The following is an 18,565-nucleotide window of genomic DNA, read 5'->3' as shown; positions in this document are numbered from 1 at the left end:
GTGGTCATAATGTTATGGGTGATCAGTTTGATCACATTAAACTTTAACTTTAATAAATATAAAACGGTTTGATGATTTCTGGACAAATTAAAATCATGTTTTGGTGACACTGGTTTCTGGTGTTCCTCACAGGTTGTAGTAGCACCATAGTGACCACTAGATGGTGACATTGATCAGCTTAGTCTTGGAGGTAAAGGGTCAGTAAAGGATCCAGTTCATCAGTTCATTGTTTTATTTTAGCTGCAGCTGATCATCCTGTGGTTTATTGCACTAATTATACTTAAAGTTCACTCATCTAACTGTTTTTTTTTTTTATTACAGAGAGACCATGAGAACAGTATGGATGACTGGATGAAGCATGAGGACACAGGGGTATCCTGAAGGTCAGACCAACTTCCCCTCTTACAAATGTTTGGTGGCCTAACATCTTATGGGCCAATCATGTCGTTTGGGGGTGGGGCTTAATGTGGTGATGGACAGAAGGGTAACAGTTGCCATTCAACTAAGTGGCCACTGTCTGAGAAGAGAACTGTTTAGATTCCACTATGACATCTGTTGTAATAGGTTCGCCTCCTGCTGTGTCCATGGCTGAGGAGCCCTGAGCAAGCATCTAAACCCCACAATTGCTCCCCGGGCGCGGCTTAAGTTTCTGGTCTCTGGTGTCCAGCAACCATTTATACAAACTTAATCTAAAAGTTATTTCATATACTGCTGCAGGAACTACTATGACGCTACTCTTGTCTGCCCTCATCAGTCAATTTGCATGATATGCAAAAAATGATCTGGTTCCACAGAGCTGTAGAGGCAGAATGATCCAGGACTCTGGTGTTGCAGCTTGTCACAGACAGAAGGTGAGTATCTGAACCTTTTCTAGTTGATCATTTCAACTGTCTGCATGTGAACTTGATTCCATCGTCTTTATTTAGTGTCATATCATTGATATTTGAATTCATTCATCTGGATCATGTTGTGGTTTGTGTAGAATGCTGCTAGGATCTAAAGTGGGATGGATAAATGGTGGCTCTCTGTCTTCTCTGCTCTGGTTTTCCAAACTCTTCACTCCTGCACAGGTAACTAAACAGAGTCATAGGTGAACCAGGTGTGTTTAGATAGAAATGATATGTTTTATTCTCATTTATATCACCTCTGATGTTTATGGTACAAAAACTGTTGAACGCAACACACAGAACACCAGCCAGAGATCATTTATCTAGGTTTTATTTGTCCTCTGAGGTCTAATATGTAATATGATGGTTTACAGTAGAAGAAATTCTCACCAGACAACATGAAAATAAATGAACAACAACAGTTGGTTATCTGATAACAGATCCTGTCTCTACCTTTCTGTCCTGTCAGCAGGCCTCATCAGTAAATGATGACATGTAGAATTTAATGATGGTTGTAAAGGTCTGTCCAGCTGGAGGCAAGAGACTAAAGCACTATGTGTTAAAGTCAGTAAGGTTGACTTTATTTAATAAACCTCAGGTAGAAAGTAAACCCAAGAGCAAAAAAACTAAAATTTAAATGGGAAAACCAAAGGTGCTGGTAACTCCAGTAGCAAGGGAAACAAAAAAACAAAAAACAAAAACAAAACACAAAACAGCTGCAAGGACAGGAAACTGTCTCTCTCAGGGAGGAACCAAAAAAAGAGAAAAACACAAGACATGAGATCTATATTTGCAATAAGTGAATACCACAAAAACAAGAGGCAAGACTCAAGTGCTGACACAAAATGTAACATGCAGAACTATCTGGCTCTGGAGGGAAGCTACAACCTTTTAAAGAGAGTTGATAGATGATAGGCTGCAGCTGAGTCAGGTGCTGCTGCTAGTTTCCTGCCCTGGTGAGCCTCATGAGACCGACAGAGAGAGAGAACAAAGAACAAAGCACTGGATGCACAGGAAACACAGGACCATGACAATATTATCAGGAAATAATATTAGTGTTAACACAGACCATAGTATAATTCTCATGTACACCACTGGTATATGGTTTAAACCATTTTACTTTACATTCTACATGTAATTCAAATACTGTAAATAGGCTAGGTCAAAGACTTGCTCAAAGACACTTCAGCATATGACATGTGTCAGGGATTAAACCATCAACCCTCCAATACGTTGACAACCTGCTCTACCCACTGAGCCACAGCTGACACAATGTACAATTTAACATTTCCAAAGTTATTACAAAGTTATAAGTCACATGTTTCTCCTTGTAGGACAACCAGATCTGATTTGTTCCCGTGGACCAATCACAGTCCTGCCTGGTGATGATGTCATTCTACCATGTCATCTTGAACCTTCCATCAGAGCTGATTCAATGACAGTCATGTGGATCAAACCTGGTCTGGACCCAAAGTACGTCCATTACCATCAAGATGGACGACTGGACTACCAGATTCAAAATCCATCTTATTATTACCGCACACGACTGTTTGTAGATGAACTGAAGAATGGAAACGTCTCCATGAAAATAATGAAGGTGGTACTGTCTGATGGAGGAGAATACATCTGTATTATTCCATTGATACAGAAGGAAGCTTCCATCCAACTCATTGTTGGTGAGTCAGACTGTTTGAGAACATTAACTGAGACATATTTAGTTTAGATCAAAGCTCACTGTTTGAAAAATGTCTCCTCATCAGGTTCAGTCTCTACACCTGTCACTGAGGACACTTCCAACATGAGAACAACTCACACACCTGATCCAGGTACAACATGGTTTATGATGACTCTAGTTAAGAAGGAGACATTTGTTATGAAACTGATTCTGTCTTGTTCTGTGTTTTATCATTTTAGATGAATTCTTTAAGACACCATCAAGTTCCAGTTCATCCACTTATGTCATCATTGGTATAGTTATTGGCATCATGATTCTCATCCTTCTCATCGTTGCAGCAGTCGTGTTGATAAAGAGACAAAACCAAAGTACGCCACAGATTTTCACTCCACTATCTCCATGTTATTACATCTCTAATAACTTGTTCTGATCTTTTGACTGTGAAGTTTTTACAGTTTTATTATTACACTGTTTCTGTTCCACAGAGAAAAAGAGAAACCAAGGGTCAGCAAAGAACAACCAGTCCAACTCTACCAACCATGAAGTCCTGCCTCTCAAGGACAGAAAACTGAGGAAACAGGACACCAGAGGTGAAACTGAAATAGATTTCCTGGGTTACTTGTGTAAGAAAGATGCAGAATAAAGAAACTCAAAGACTGAATAATGAATAAATCTGGACAAAGAAGGATGTCAGAAAAAAAAATAAAAAAATATAAGTCTTATACCTGTGTCTGTGTGCTTCTACTACAATATTATCTGTTTGACATTTTGACGTCTTTATTACAGGAGGGGAGCAGGAAGAAAGTTAATGCCAACTGCTGATGTCAGGTGACATTGAACAGCCCTGGAGCTGCTGTGGCCTCAGGATAAAATGTTGGATCTATTATATGGGTCTAGATTAACACGGGTCATTTATGAAGCTAAAACAGGAAACACACTCATCCTCACCCTGAACATGAGCTAACACAGGCTAACACGTGTCAACTGTTTGACTGCAAAGAGCAGGAAATCACTTTTTACCTTTGGAACATTTATGTGTTCCAGTGTTTGTTTCAGGGTCATTCAAACTGTATTCTAGAGCTTGTCTTTAATACTTTGTTACACATTCTGCACTGTTGCACTTACTGTATTTCTACTCTTTATATACTTAAAGTCATTATGTTGATTATTATATTTCTTGTTTTCTTTCTTTTGAATTGACAGTTTAAAGCCAGTGTGATCATCTCCTCAGTGTGAACAGATGAGCTCAGTGACTGTATTTAAAAACTGCAGCAGCTCTGAAACAAGGTGTGGAGCTGTAATAAACTAATGACACACTAATGCTATGAAGGAAAACACTTCAAACAAGGACATGCAACATGTTTTATTTTTAACTCAAATAAAACTGTGATTTCATGCGTCGGCTCAGTTACCAGTTTTGGTTACAACTTTGTGAATTTTCACTTTCAAGTTTGCTTCTAATTCATTGTCAAATGTTACACAACTATGGAGAAAAAACCCTGAGAGAGATGCTGTTAACACACACACGTACTAAAGTGATCAAATGTTTTAGAAACCAATCACAGGTCTCCTTCTCTCAGCTGAGTAATAGTAGCTGTCTTGAGGACGTTCATTTGATCCAAAGGTTGGGTTGATTCAGAGGCTGGGGTCTATTGGTTGATTAAAGTCTCTAGGCTATGCCTTTTATCAACACCAGGTATGAGAACTCTGGATTTAACAGCTGCGACTCGACAAGTTTGATTCTGAAACAGTCTATGGACTGTTGGACTATGGACAGGAGGATGGATGAACAACAATCATTCTGTAATTTCGAAAATGCATTATGCATTCTGGGAAACCTTGCTGTCTCAAGTACACACAAGCACCCCCCCCCCCCAATGCGTCTTCAAGGCATGCACTTGTGTAAGGGGATGGTTTTAGTAAGATGGCCCTGAAGGTCAAAACACAACAACAATACAGAAAACACATTACAGATTACAGAAAGGGCAGGCAGGGACAATACTTCTTCTTACTGATTGGACAGAACCGCTAAAATATAAGCTGATGTTATTGGTTGTTTCGCTGCCAGTCAAGAAATGACGCTTTGTGAATGGTCAACTATACGCATGAGTGTAGACACTGTGATGCGCTTTGAAAGCAGAAGACAACATGTACTGTCCACATTGTGGAAAGAAGTATTCGTCGTTGCCAAATTTCTGCATGTCTTGTGGCATTATTTAAAGAGGCTGAGGGGACACTTGATGAGGACATAGTTGACCGGTCTCCTCAGTCCTAACAGTAATCTGTAGTGTTGTTGTGTTTTTAACTTCAGGGCCACTGTATTTTAGGACCCAGGGGAGGTAGAGTAGAGGCAGCTCTCTCTCGCTACCTACCTACGGGTGTGGCAGACACGGAAGTGCAGACGGGACAGGTAGGCCACGTTTTACTGAAAAAGATATTATTTACAGCATAAAGAGTGACTGATAGAACATGTATTTATTGTCAGAGTTAAACAGGGTGCTCTGTCAGCCTCTAGCCACCTGCACGTCGAGCAGTCCGAACTTTGAGATAGGATTTATTTACTGCGACATGGTCTGGGGGGCGCTGGTTAAAAACACCGGAAGTTACAACATATTGAGTTAATTAATTTATTAAGAATATTGTTTTATGACACGCTGAACACTAGTGATGGAGAAACGGAAGCTTTCTGAACCACTGAAATCAATCTGAAGCGATTGTGTTGAAATGGTTCAGGTGTTTCGAAGCATTTGATACAATTAAATGTGGCGACATCTGCTGGATAATATGATACATAGCATTCGCATGAAACTAGGGGTTGTGAAACAGAAAGTTGTTTTTGCTTAACAATAAAGGATCTACAGTATGTGCATATTGAAATGCTTGATTTTTTTTCTTTTACAGAAAATAATATACTTGTATGAGTTTGACATCATATAATACTGTATGTTTTAAATGTATGCTTTTATAAGATTGATAGACATACAAAAATATATTTACAAAATCGGTGAAATGCTTGTGCATCTAGGGACGGTGATGACAGTAGTTGTACAAAATGCTTGTGGGGGAACTGGGAAGGGGATTTGGGTGTTTTAGAAATTTTTATTTAAAAACAAGATGATTTCAGCTGAGTTAGGCTTTAGTATGTATGTCTATGTATGTGTACAGGCATGTAAATCAATGTATAGTGTGTGAATGCCAATGTGAACATGCAAGTTAATCTAATGTTATACTAATCTTACCTTAAACTTCACTCTCCTTCGTTTGAAATCAATGAAACACTAGTCAACTCTCCTCTCAAAAACCCACAACCATCTGAAGGATTGTACCCATTTATAAGCACTGTGAGTTTGACAATCCCGTGACACTTTGCCGATGACGGCCGATACGTGTGTGACGTAATGAAGCTTCATTTGGGGAGTCACGTGATTTTTCAACTGATGAAGAGAGGCATCGAAACATGTTGTCGCGATACTTCTGCTTTGAACGCTCGACACTGTTTCGAGCGTAACATCTCCACTGAACACAGCTTGACACCCATGACTGTGTTTGTAGGACTGTATGCGGGTGCAGTGTCTGTCACTGTTTTGTTTTTCCCTTTCCAGCTGTTAGTTTTAATTTTGGGCCTTCTTGTTAGGTAGGCCTAAGATTTAGTCACCCTTGGTTTGCGCGTTGTTAGTGTAGCGTTTTCCACAACAACATTGTGTGTGTGTGTGTGTGTTTTGATTCTGTTTGCCCTTTTTTTTAGAGTTCTCCTTTTTTAATAAATACACATACTTTGCCTAACAAGTTGCATTTTATCAGAATTGCTACTGTGTAGCTACAGGGCCACATATTGTCCTAATTTTTTAGTTTGGAATCTATTTTGTAATAAACTTTTATATTTTGTAAGTTGTCAGCCACCTGTCGTGACAGATCGTGAAGCCTTAACTATATTAACAGTGAGAAGCTATTTCAATCACTACACTTGGAACAGGACTTCAACAGCGACTGAAGTACAGACGCGAATACGTATTGAGTCTATGACACACAGCATCAGTGTTAAGAAATGATGATGCACAGTGTTGTACAAGTTCACACTAAACAAGAACTAGTTCAAGTTCATAGTTTTTAACATTTTTTAATTTTGAACTAAGTTCATAGACTCCAAGCTGCTCATTTAATAAAAACAATGAACGTGAGGTCACGTTCATTGTTTTTATTAAATGCTTGAAGCTATTTTTGTTGAGTAGAATCTCTGACAGACTTGTCCATCCATCCCCAGCTGTGATCTGTGCTGCTTTTTTTTGAATAACCATTGACTGTCTATACTAAGAAATACTTAAGATGTTTGTGTGGGTCAGTTGTTTCTGTGGTGACGGAGGCGGCTTCTCTTTCAGCTGCACCAGCCACGTTGCCTGACATCTGTCGTGAAACTTTTTGTTTCTTTTTTTGTGTGTTATGTGTTAAGTTCACAAAGATATGAACGTGTTCAATGAACGCTGTTCATGTGCAACACTGCCCACAACAAACCGACAAAGACCATGATACATACTTTAAATATACTGGACAGAGGTGTAAATATGAAGGAGGGTTTTCTAGTCACTGAGTGTGACTGGATGACGAGTGTTCATGGGCCTGTAGCGCCTCCCAGAGGACAGGAAGTCAAACAGGTGGTGGACAGGCTGAGAAAAGTCCTTCATGTTTTGTTGTTGTAACACATTGACACAGTGTGTTAAGATGCTCTCTGTTGGAGCTCAGCTACTCAGAGGTTATTTTTTCCCTCCATGCAAACTGGTTGTTATCAAAGATGTGGAGGGTCTGGCTTTGATATGCATCAGTTGTAGTCTGTCAACACACTTTGTAACAATAACAACAGGTCTGTTAGGATCTTTTTCTTATGAACTCAAACACATAAAGGTTAGGTACATACTGCTGCAGATTCCTATATGCCCGGCCTCAGGCAGTTTGCAAACCCTTACATCTGCTTCTGGTTCCACAGAGCTGTGGAGGCAGAATGATTCAGGACTCTGGTGTAGCAGCTTGTCACAGACAGAAGGTGAGTATCTGAACCTTTTCTAGTTGATCATTTCAACTGTCTGCATGTGAACTTGATTCTATCGTCTTTATTTAGTGTCATATCATTGATATTTGAATTCATTCATCTGGATCATGTTGTGGTTTGTGTAGGATGCTGCTAGGATCTAAAGTGGGATGGATAAATGGTGGCTCTCTGTCTTCACTGCTCTGGTTTTCCAAACTCTTCACTCCTGCACAGGTAACTAAACAGAGTCATAGATGAACCAGGGGCCTCATGTACGAACGTTGCTTAAATACAAAAACGTTACGTAAGTACTCGCTCACGTAAAAGGTCAGATGTATCAAGAGTGAAATGTCCGGGAATTTTGTACGTGGCTACGCCAACGACGTGGCCGACGTAAGTAGGATTCTACAGATATCGACCCTTTGGCGACACTTAGAAGTGATGCCGGGAAACTGTCATCAATGTGAAAACTATTACTCCGACCGATTGGGACTGTGCCGGTCGACCCTGAGCAGAGCCATGCAAGCCGCGTGGGACGGAATTATCCTCATGTCAGCCCGGTATATCAGATTCCCATATAATGCATCTGAACAGCTCAACATTAAAGAGCAATCTGCAGCGAGAGACGGTTTTCTGAATGTAATCGGAGCTATCGACTGCACACACATTGCTATAAAAGCGCCATCGCATGAATTTGTAAATGTCAACAGGAAACATTTTCATTCGATCAGTGTGCAGATCATACATGATGCGCAAATGCAAGTAAACATTGTGGCAGCGTGCCAAAGAACACATTTTACGCATCCCCACTCCAGTGAGTAGCGTCTCCAATTCTACTTCTGTGAAGTTCTTCTTCTTTCCCGTCTTACTCATTCTTATGTTTTCGTTTTCTGATCGCGCAGAGATGGGAATCTCAGGTGCAGAGTCAATTTAAATATAATTTCCATATTTAAAAGGGGCGTGGACAGGGAGGAGTCGGGTACGTTCAATCGGGATGTACAAAGGAAATGTGCTTCGAAATGCTTCTAAATCTGAACTTACGTCACGATTTACAAGGAAATCTACGCAACTGTTAGTACATGAGGCCCCTGGTGATTATAGCACAAAAAACTTTTGAGCACATGTTCAAACACAAAACACCAGGAGAGATCATACCTGACAGTAACATGTCGACTATGGTTATGTAGAGAGGACTGGGTTTCATCATTACCAGGAATCTATAGAATAATTCCTGATATAGGAAACACTGTATTTGTGTCATTTCTGGTACTTCAGCATTTTAAAGACAGATCTTTTTATTTGTCATTCATGTTATACACAAACACAGTTTTTTTCTACATATAATTAAAATAATTCATTCATTCATCTTCTGTACCCGTGTATTCCTGTTAAGGGTCACGGGGGTCTGCTAGAGCCTATCCCAGCTGTCACAATTCAGATAATGTACAATTTAATATTATCAAACTTCAAAGTCACATGTTTCTCCTTGTAGGACAACCAGATCTGATTTGTTCCCATGGACCAATCACAGTCCTGGCTGGTGATGATGTCGTTCTACCATGTCGTCTTGAACCTTCCATCAGAGCTGAGTCCATGACAGTGGTGTGGACCAAACCTGGTCTGGACCCAAAGTACGTCCATTACCATCAAGATGGACGACTGATTTATGAGAGTCAAGCTCCATCTTATTATTACCGCACACGACTGTTTGTAGATGAACTGAAGAATGGAAACGTCTCCATGAAAATAATGAAGGTGGTACTGTCTGATGGAGGAGAATACATCTGTATTATTCCATCGATACAGAAGGAAGCTTCCATCCAACTCATTGTTGGTGAGTCAGACTGTTTGAGAACATTAACTGAGACATATTTAGTTTAGATCAAAGCTCACTGTTTGAAAAATGTCTCCTCATCAGGTTCAGTCTCTACACCTGTCGCTGAGGACACTTCCAACATGAGAACAACTCACACACCTGATCCAGGTACAACATGGTTTATGATGACTCTAGTTAAGAAGGAGACATTTGTTATTAAACTGATTCTGTCTTGTTCTGTGTTTTATCATTTTAGATGAATTCTTTAAGACACCATCGAGTTCCAGTCCATCCACGTATGTCATCATTGGTACAGTTATTGGCATCATGATTCTCATCGTTGCCTCAGTCTTGATGATAAAGAGACAAAACCAAAGTACGTCACAGATTTTCACTCCACTATCTCCATGTTATTAAATCTCTATTAACTTGTTCTTATCTTTTAACTGTGAAGCTTTTACAGTTTTATTATTACACTGTTTCTGTTCCACAGAGAAAAGGAGAAACCAAAGCTCAGTAAAGAACAACCAGTCCAACTCTACCAACCATGACGTCCTGCCTCTCAATGATGGAAGACGGAACAGCCTGGACACTACGTAAAACTGAAATCTGCTTTTCAGAGGATTGAGTTAGAACTTGAGAGCAGCTCTTGATGGAAGGAAAAGTAAAATCTCATCTAAGAAGTTAGATAATGAAGTAGAAACTGAAGTAATTAAGACATGAAGTAGACTGAAGAATAAATCTGGAGAAAGAAGGTTGGTTTGGATAGAAGTGATCTCAGAGGTCATGTTTATTAGACTCTACTGCAACAGAATCTATTCATCTTTATTACAGGAGGGAACAAGAGGAAAGTCAACCTCACAGCACATTGATTAAAAGATGTGGAAAATATTTATTGTGGACCTTACATTTCAGATATGAAGCTGAATGTGTCTCCTGGTGCTTGTTGTGTTTGCTGCCTTAAAAAAAGTACTGAAGTATGAAAATGTTCTGGACGTATTTATGTCTTTCTGCTGTGTTTGTCTTGATTTCTGTTTTTTTGTAATAAATATATGCAGCAACTGATTCCTGTTCTTCTCTCTGGCTTAACGTATCATTAACGTTCATAAACATGTGAACAGCCCTGGTGCTGCAGCGGCATCAGGTGAAGACTTTAGGATTATAGAACCAGGTGATGGATGAGCTGTGGTTCTACACATCCAGAGTCTCTTGTACTGCCACTGTGAGACCAGCAGGGGGCGGAGAGGGACGGGACACAGAGCTGGATCAGTCACGAGCTCTTCAGTGGACAGGACGCTCATCCTCATCCTAAAGACAACTTGTCCTCTGGTTTACTGCAAAGAGATGAAGATCAGTTTTTATTTAGCTTTCTAACAGCTTCAACATTTCAGGTGTTTCTTTTAAGGCCGGCCTCATCTCCCAGCATGATTAGGGACAAAGCGGTCATTACTGAGTTTCTCAGGTCTGGGCTCATCATGAACTAAAATAACCCTGTGGTGTATTGGAACCTCAGCCATCTCAAATTTTGGACAAATAAAACCACAACTGCAATCTCCTATGACAGATCCACTAGCAGCTATACACTGAACTGACCTGCAGCTACTGAGACACAGGCTCTGGTTTCAAATCATCATGTTTCTTTCATAGCTCTACACCACTAGTCACCTGAACCACTAATAAACCCTTCATGTTCATGTCTGATGGAAATATGAGGCTGAGAAATTCTCTGGAAAGCTTTAAGTCAATAGTGTCAGTAACCATTTAACAGAGACAAAATGTTCCCCTGCTGACTAATACATCACACTCACTGAGAGGAGATGTAGGGCGACACAGTGGTGTGGTGGTTAGCACTGATACCTCACAGCAAGAAAGTTCGAGGTTTGAAACCACCGCCTGACTGGGGCCTTTTTGTGTGGACGCTTTAGAGGGCAAGCAGTATCAGGAAATGAATGAATAAGTCATAATAACCAGATAATCTCTTTGCCTGTCAGTGGTCATAATGTTATGGCTGATCAGTCCGGTAAAAGGTTTTTGATCACATTAAATTTTAATAATAAATATACAACAGTTTGATGATTTGTGGCCAAATTAAAACCATGTTTTGGTGACACTTTGGTTTGTGATGTTCCTCCCAGGTTGTAGTAGCACCGTAGTGACCACTAGATGGTGACATTGATCAGCTCAGCAGCCTTGGAGGTAAAGGGTTAGTAAAGGATCCAGTTCATTGTTTTATTTTAGCTGCAGCTGATCCAGAACAAGGAGAAGCTCGTCCTGTTGTGGCAGCTTCTCACAGACAGTCACTCACGTAACTGTTGGAATTACAGAGAGACCATGAGGAAAAATATGTATGACTGGATGAAACATGAGGACACAGGGGTATCATGAAGGTCAGACCAACTTCTCCTCCTACAAATGTTTATTTGGAGCCTCTCCTTTGGAAACTGATTCTGCTCCTGCAAAGATCTTATGGGCCAATCATATAGTTTGGGGGTGGGGCTTAATGTGGTGATGGACAGAAGGGTGACATTAGTCATTCAACTAATGTCTGAGAAGAGAACAGCTTAGATTCCACTATAACATCTGTTATAAAAGATACTGGTAGTGAGATAAGAGTAATTAAGGCCTTTATGGAGAATGTCACATACGTTATTGCTCTGATTGTTACGTTAAAACTAAACAGTCACTGGTGGCTAGCCAATCCATCTTATTATTACCGCACACGACTGTTTGTAGATGAACTGAAGAATGGAAACGTCTCCATGAAACTAAAGAAGGTGGTACTGTCTGATGGAGGAGAATACAAGTGTTTTATTCCATCGATACAGAAGGAAGCTTCCATCCAACTCATTGTTGGTGAGTCAGACTGTTTGAGAACATTAACTGAGACATATTTAGTTTAGATCAAAGCTTCCAACATGAGAACAACTCACACACCTGATCCAGGTACAACATGGTTTATGATGACTCTAGTTAAGAAGGAGACATTTGTTATGAAACTGATTCTGTCTTTTTCTGTGTTTTATCATTTTAGATGAATTCTTTAAGACACCATCAAGTTCCAGTTCATCCATGTCTCTCATCATTGCTATGGTTTTGAGCATCATGATTGTTCCCATTGTTTTCATTAATGCCTCAGACATATGAAAATGGATAAAAAAAAAGCTAAGTGTGTTATTGATTGTGGACAAAGAAGTCAGAAACATACTACATTATGATCATAATGTATATAAAACAGCTAAACAGGAAACACACTCATCCTCACCCTAAACATGAGCTAACACATGCTAACACATGTCAGCTGATTAACTGCAAAGAGCAGAAAATCACTTTTTATTTACCTTTGGAACATTTATGTGTCCCACTGTTTGTTTCAGGGTCATTCAAATTGTATTCAAAAGCTTGTCTTTAATACTTCGCAGCACTTTCTGCACTGTTGCACTTACTGTATTTCTACTCTTCATATACTGAAAGTCATTATATTTCTTGTTTTATTTCTTTTGCATTGACAGTTTAAAGCCACTGTGATCATCTCCTCAGTGTTAACAGATGAACTCAGTGACTGTATTTAAAATCTGCAGCAGCTCTGAAACAAGGTGGTTAAACTGTAGCTCTAATAAACTAATAAACTAATAACTGTAGCTCTAATAAACTAATAAACTAATAACTATAGCTCTAATAAACTAATAAACTAATAACTATAGCTCTAATAAACTAATAACTGTAGCTCTAATAAACTAATAAACTAATAACTATAGCTCTAATAAACTAATAAACTAATAACTGTAGCTCTAATAAACTAATAACTGTAGCTCTAATAAACTAATAAACTAATAACTGTAGCTCTAATAAACTAATAAACTAATAATTATAGCTCTAATAAACTAATAAACTAATAACTATAGCTCTAATAAACTAATAAACTAATAACTGTAGCTCTAATAAACTAATAAACTAATAACTGTAGCTCTAATAAACTAATAAACTAATAACTGTAGCTCTAATAAACTAATAACTGTAGCTCTAATAAACTAATAAAATAACTATAGCTCTAATAAACTAATAACACACTATGAAGGATGCTATGAAGGAAAACAACGAAACAAAGAAATATATCACCAGAGCTTCTAGATTCATGTTTAAAGTGAATTTTATATAAAAATGTTCTTCAACAAAATCAGACATGCAACATGTTTTATTTTTAACTCAAATAAATGAAAACCTGTGATTTCATGCATTGTCTCAGTTACTGGTTTTGGTTACAACTTTTGCTTTTAATTCATTGTCAAACGTTACACAACTATGGAGAAAAAACCCTGTAGACTCTGTCATGAGAGAGATGCTGTTAAAACACACACGTCCTAAAGTGATCAAATGTTTTAGAAACCAATCACAGGTCTCCTTCTCTCAGCTGAGTAATAGTAGCTGTCTTGAGGACGTTCATTTTCTTTCAGTCTGATCCAAAGTTTGGGTTGATCCAGAGGCTGAGGCCTATTAGTTGGTTAAAGTAACTTGAGGCTCTGATGTTTAAATATGAAGGAGGGGTTTCTAGTCACTGACTGTGACTGGATGGGAAGTGTTAATGGGCCTGTAGCGTCAAGGTCTGTTAGCATTTAAACTGTCTTTTTTTATGAGCTCAAACAAACAAAGGTTACGTAGATACTGCTGCAGGTGCAACAAACTGTCAGACTAGAGAACAATGAGTGCTGGTACAACATCAGTTCCTGTATGCCCCGCCTCAGGCAGTTTGCAAATCATTCATGCAAAACAGCATCACAGAGCTGTGGTCGCAGAGTGATCCAGGTCTCTGATGTGGCAGCTTCTCCCAGACAGAAGGTGAGTATCTGAACCTTTTCTAGTTGATCATTTCAACTGTCTGCATGTGAACTTGATTCTATCGTCTTTATTTAGTGTCATATCATTGATATTTGAATTCATTCATCTGGATCATGTTGTGGTTTGTGTAGGATGCTGCTAGGATCTAAAGAGGGATGGATAAATGGTGGCTCTCTGTCTTCACTGCTCTGGTTTTCCAAACTCTTCACTCCTGCACAGGTAACTAAACAGAGTCATAGATGAACCAGGTGTGTTTAGATAGAAATAGAAATATTAGGGTTAGGGCATGATAAATGATAATAATGACAGAGTTGTTGTTCCAGATGTTCTGGAGCCATGTGCAGAGCTACAGTGAGGGTGATCTCAGTGGACATGTGTTTCCTGTATGTAAACTGGTAGTTATCAAAGGGAGGAAGGATGCCTGGCTTTGATATGCCTATAATACAAGTTAACCTGGGCACCAGACGTCCATGAAAGCTCTTTTCCATCTTTCTGCTTTGAACTGAGTCATGAATGACTGCAGACCTGGGATCAGCTGAGCAGCCTCTTAAACATGAATGCATAAAATAAAGACTTTATAATAACTAAACACTATGAAAAATCAGACATTAGTCAGCAGTTATACATGTAGTTATAAATTATTTATTCGTAAGCTTCCATATAACATGTTTAATAATGGTATTTTCATACTTTACCAGTGATCAGTTTATCATTTATGAATCAAATATATAAGTATTTACACACTAAGCATTAAGGATTGATGTAATTTTAGGTTAGGTTTAGTGTACAAGGTTGGTTTGGCGTGTTACCAAATAATACATTAAAAACAATGTAACAGCAATGATGTTTCTGTACGAGTCTGAGAATATAAAATGTTTTACATTACAACTACTGCTGTCATAAGACTGAGTTTTGGAGTTTTTTCTGATCTATGTTTTGTTGTCTTTGCATTTGCTTACTGTTTCACTCATCTCTCTTGGTTTCCTCCTCTCTCATTAGTTTCATATGTATCTTGTTTCCCATGTATTTAGTTTCGTCTTAGTTTTATTTGACAACAATATGTAAAATATGATCCAAGCCACACAATGCTGCAGGGGAAACACACTGTTATCTTATCTGTGTTGCCATGGGCAATTTGCAAATCATTTATCCAGGCCAACGTCTGCTTCTGGTTTCCCAGAGCTGCGTTATTATGATCCAGGTCTCTGGTGTGGCAGCTGCTCATAGAGTATCTGAACCTTTTCTAGTTGATCATTTCAACTGTCTGCATGTGAACTTGATTCTATCGTCTTTATTTAGTGTCATATCATTGATATTTGAATTCATTCATCTGGATCATGTTGTGGTTTGTGTAGGATGCTGCTAGGATCTAAAGTGGGATGGATAAATGGTGGCTCTCTGTCTTCACTGCTCTGGTTTTCCAAACTCTTCACTCCTGCACAGGTAACTAAACAGAGTCATAGATGAACCAGGTGTGTTTAGACAGAAATAGAAATATTAGGGTTAGGGCATGATAAGTGATTATAATGACATAGTCAATAGCACTTAATTTTCATTTATTTTTAATTAATATTCATAATATTCAATATTCATTCATTAAATGGTAAAAAAAAAAAAAAAAAAAAAGGTTTTTGTTTTTTTTTCTGTGCTCACTGCAACATGCTTTGCATTTAGATGGTACCGTAGGGTTGAAGTGCTTCGGTGGTATGGTACTCCGCTTTTATCAAGGCTTCCAGGTAGTTTTTTAAAAAAAATAAATAAATAATTTGTAAGATATATAAATGATTACATATGTTATACTCTATCTTTCTTATTCTCAGGCTGACTCCACTTTCAGTTTTATCACCTGTTGTTTATGGTACAAAGAACCGTTGGTGGAGCACCTGTTCAAACACAAAACACCTGCCAGAGTCATTTATCTACACACAAAGACATCTGTCAGACTCATTGTTATAAGATTTTAACAATTGTTGGGGCCTGTGTAACACGTGGTCACCATTTGTTGGATCTGCCTCCTAATGGCATTAAATGTTGGGGTTTGGCTGTCATGAATAATTAATAATTATCAAAAATAATTATTTGTTATTAAATAACTGGATCTAAATTACTAGATCACCCCGGGGCACCACCCTTCTGAAAAAGGAAAAGATTCATTGGATTCATTGAATCAGTCTCATAATATTTACTAAATTGTCAGTTGGCACTCTGATTAATAATTAACTAATTACTATAAACAAACTATAACTGCTGGATCAGGTTTCACACATGGAGGACTGTGGACTTTTAGGATTTTGGTGCTTTCTTTTGTCTCCAGGACAAAGGAAGCCATGTGTTCAAACCTTGGTTATGTGTGGTGAGCCTTATTTGCTCACCACCAGGTTCAGGTCCCAACACAGTAGAGAAATATTCACCAGACAACATGAAAATAAATGAACAACAACTGTTGGTTAGGGTTCTGATAACAGATCCAGTCTCAGTAGGCCTCATCATTTCCTGTTCATATGATGGTATAACATGTAGACTGTGGTTATGTAGAGAGGACTAGGTGGCATCATTACCAGGAATTAATATTAGTATTAACACAGACTGTGTAAATCAGTGAACACCAATACATGTACTACACATTAGAACGACACACAGTGACACATCTACCAGTGCCAAGCACTAGGAGCAACTGGGGGTTCAGTGTCTTGCTCAAAGACCCTTCAGCATATGGCATGTTTCAGGGATTACACCATCAACCCTCCAATACGTTGACAACCTGCTCTACCCACTGAGCCACAGCTGACACAATGTACAATTTAACATTTCCAAAGTTGTTAGAAAGTTATAAGTCACATGTTTCTCCTTGTAGGACAACCAGATCTGATTTGTTCCCATGGACCAATCACAGTCCTGGCTGGTGATGATGTCATTCTACCATGTCATCTTGAACCTTCCATCAGAGCTGATTCAATGACAGTGGTGTGGACCAAACCTGGTCTGGACCCAAAGTACGTCCATTACCATCAAGATGGACGACTGATTTATGAGAGTCAAGATCCATCTTATTATTACCGCACACGACTGTTTGTAGATGAACTGAAGAATGGAAACGTCTCCATGAAAATAATGAAGGTGGTACTGTCTGATGGAGGAGAATACATCTGTATTATTCCATCGATACAGAAGGAAGCTTCCATCCAACTCATTGTTGGTGAGTCAGACTGTTTGAGAACATTAACTGAGACATATTTAGTTTAATTCAAAGCTCACTGTTTGAAAAATGTCTAAACATTATGTTCAGTGTCTACACAAGTCATTGAGGACACTTCCAACATGAGAACAACTCACACACCTGATCCAGGTACAACATGGTTTATGATGACTCTAGTTAAGAAGGAGACATTTGTTATTAAACTGATTCTGTCTTGTTCTGTGTTTTATCATTTCAGATGAATTCTTTAAGACACCATCAAGTTCCAGTTCATCCACTTATGTCATCATTGGTACAGTTATTGGCATCGTGATTCTCATCCTCATCGTTGCAGCAGTCGTGTGGAAATGGAGACAAAACCAAAGTACGTCACAGATTTTCACTCCACTATCTCCATGTTATTAAATCTCTATTAACTTGTTCTGATCTTTTAACTGTGAAGCTTTTACAGTTTTATTATTACACTGTTTCTGTTCCACAGAGAAAAGGAGAAACCAAGGGTCAGTAAAGAACAACCAGTCCAACTCTACCAACCATGACGTCTTGCCTCTCAATGACGGAAGACGGAACAGCCTGGACACTATGTAAAACTAAAATCTGCTTTTCAGAGGATTGAGATGGAACTTGAGAGCAGCTCTTGATGGAAGCAAAAGTAAAATCTCATCAGGGCAACTAAGAAGTAGAAACTGAAAGGTGTTTGATTTTCAGTCGTCCAGGTATCTGCTCCGGTTCTGAGAGTTTTAAAGATGAGCAGCTTCTGGTTTCAGAAGAAGACTGAGAAGAATAAATCTGGAGAAAGAAGGATGGTTTGGATAGAAGTGACCTCAGAGGTCATGTTTATTAGACTCTACTGCAACAGAATCTATTCATCTTAATTACAGGAGGGAACAAGAGGAAAGTCAACCTCACAGCACATTGATTAAAAGATGTGTTAAGTATTTATTGTGGACCTTACATTTCAGTTTTGAAGCTGAATGTGTCTCCTGGTGCTTGTTGTGTTTGCTGCCTTAAAAAAAGCACTGAAGTATGAAAATGTTCTGGACGTATTTATGTCTTTCTGCTGCGTTTGTCTTGATTTCTGTTTTTTTATAATAAATATCTGCAGCAACTGATTCCTGCAGGGGGCGGAGAGGGACGG

At 38.8% G+C, this 18,565-nt stretch overlaps 3 protein-coding genes across 5 annotated transcripts; all 3 read left to right on the top strand.

The window, feature by feature from the left end:
* The first annotated feature begins 779 nt into the window (after positions 1 to 779).
* On the top strand, positions 780 to 3,665 carry LOC311488505 (myelin-oligodendrocyte glycoprotein-like). Of its 2 annotated transcripts, XM_084545250.1 has the most exons (6): positions 780 to 1,070; positions 2,222 to 2,563; positions 2,648 to 2,713; positions 2,802 to 2,930; positions 3,048 to 3,152; positions 3,349 to 3,665. In XM_084545250.1, the coding sequence occupies exons 1-6, from the start codon at positions 1,007 to 1,009 to the stop codon at positions 3,369 to 3,371; spliced, it is 729 nt and encodes a 242-aa protein (XP_084401376.1). In that variant the 5' UTR covers positions 780 to 1,006; the 3' UTR covers positions 3,372 to 3,665. The 2 variants fall into 2 exon arrangements, with proteins under 2 accessions (XP_084401376.1, XP_084401377.1); XM_084545251.1 differs by lacking the exon at positions 2,648 to 2,713.
* Positions 3,666 to 4,839: 1,174 nt separating this feature from the next.
* LOC311488531 (myelin-oligodendrocyte glycoprotein-like) lies at positions 4,840 to 10,464 on the top strand. Of its 2 annotated transcripts, XM_084545290.1 has the most exons (7): positions 4,840 to 4,972; positions 7,541 to 7,597; positions 7,729 to 7,816; positions 9,075 to 9,416; positions 9,501 to 9,566; positions 9,655 to 9,774; positions 9,892 to 10,464. In XM_084545290.1, exons 3-7 carry the CDS (start codon positions 7,753 to 7,755, stop codon positions 9,996 to 9,998), a joined length of 699 nt encoding a protein of 232 aa, XP_084401416.1. In that variant the 5' UTR covers positions 4,840 to 4,972; positions 7,541 to 7,597; positions 7,729 to 7,752; the 3' UTR covers positions 9,999 to 10,464. The 2 variants fall into 2 exon arrangements, with proteins under 2 accessions (XP_084401416.1, XP_084401415.1); XM_084545289.1 differs by lacking the exon at positions 7,541 to 7,597.
* A 4,965-nt stretch (positions 10,465 to 15,429) lies between these two features.
* LOC311488545 (myelin-oligodendrocyte glycoprotein-like) lies at positions 15,430 to 18,539 on the top strand. The gene is made up of 5 exons (XM_084545314.1): positions 15,430 to 15,674; positions 17,086 to 17,427; positions 17,518 to 17,577; positions 17,666 to 17,791; positions 17,909 to 18,539. Exons 1-5 carry the CDS (start codon positions 15,611 to 15,613, stop codon positions 18,013 to 18,015), a joined length of 699 nt encoding a protein of 232 aa, XP_084401440.1. The 5' UTR covers positions 15,430 to 15,610; the 3' UTR covers positions 18,016 to 18,539.
* The last annotated feature ends 26 nt before the right edge of the window (positions 18,540 to 18,565 follow it).

Source organism: Chelon labrosus, assembly GCF_963514085.1.
Source record: "Chelon labrosus genome assembly, chromosome: 1".
Lineage (NCBI taxonomy): Eukaryota > Metazoa > Chordata > Actinopteri > Mugiliformes > Mugilidae > Chelon > Chelon labrosus.
Note: the sequence above shows the minus strand (reverse complement) of the source record. Positions and strands in the feature narration are given on the sequence as shown.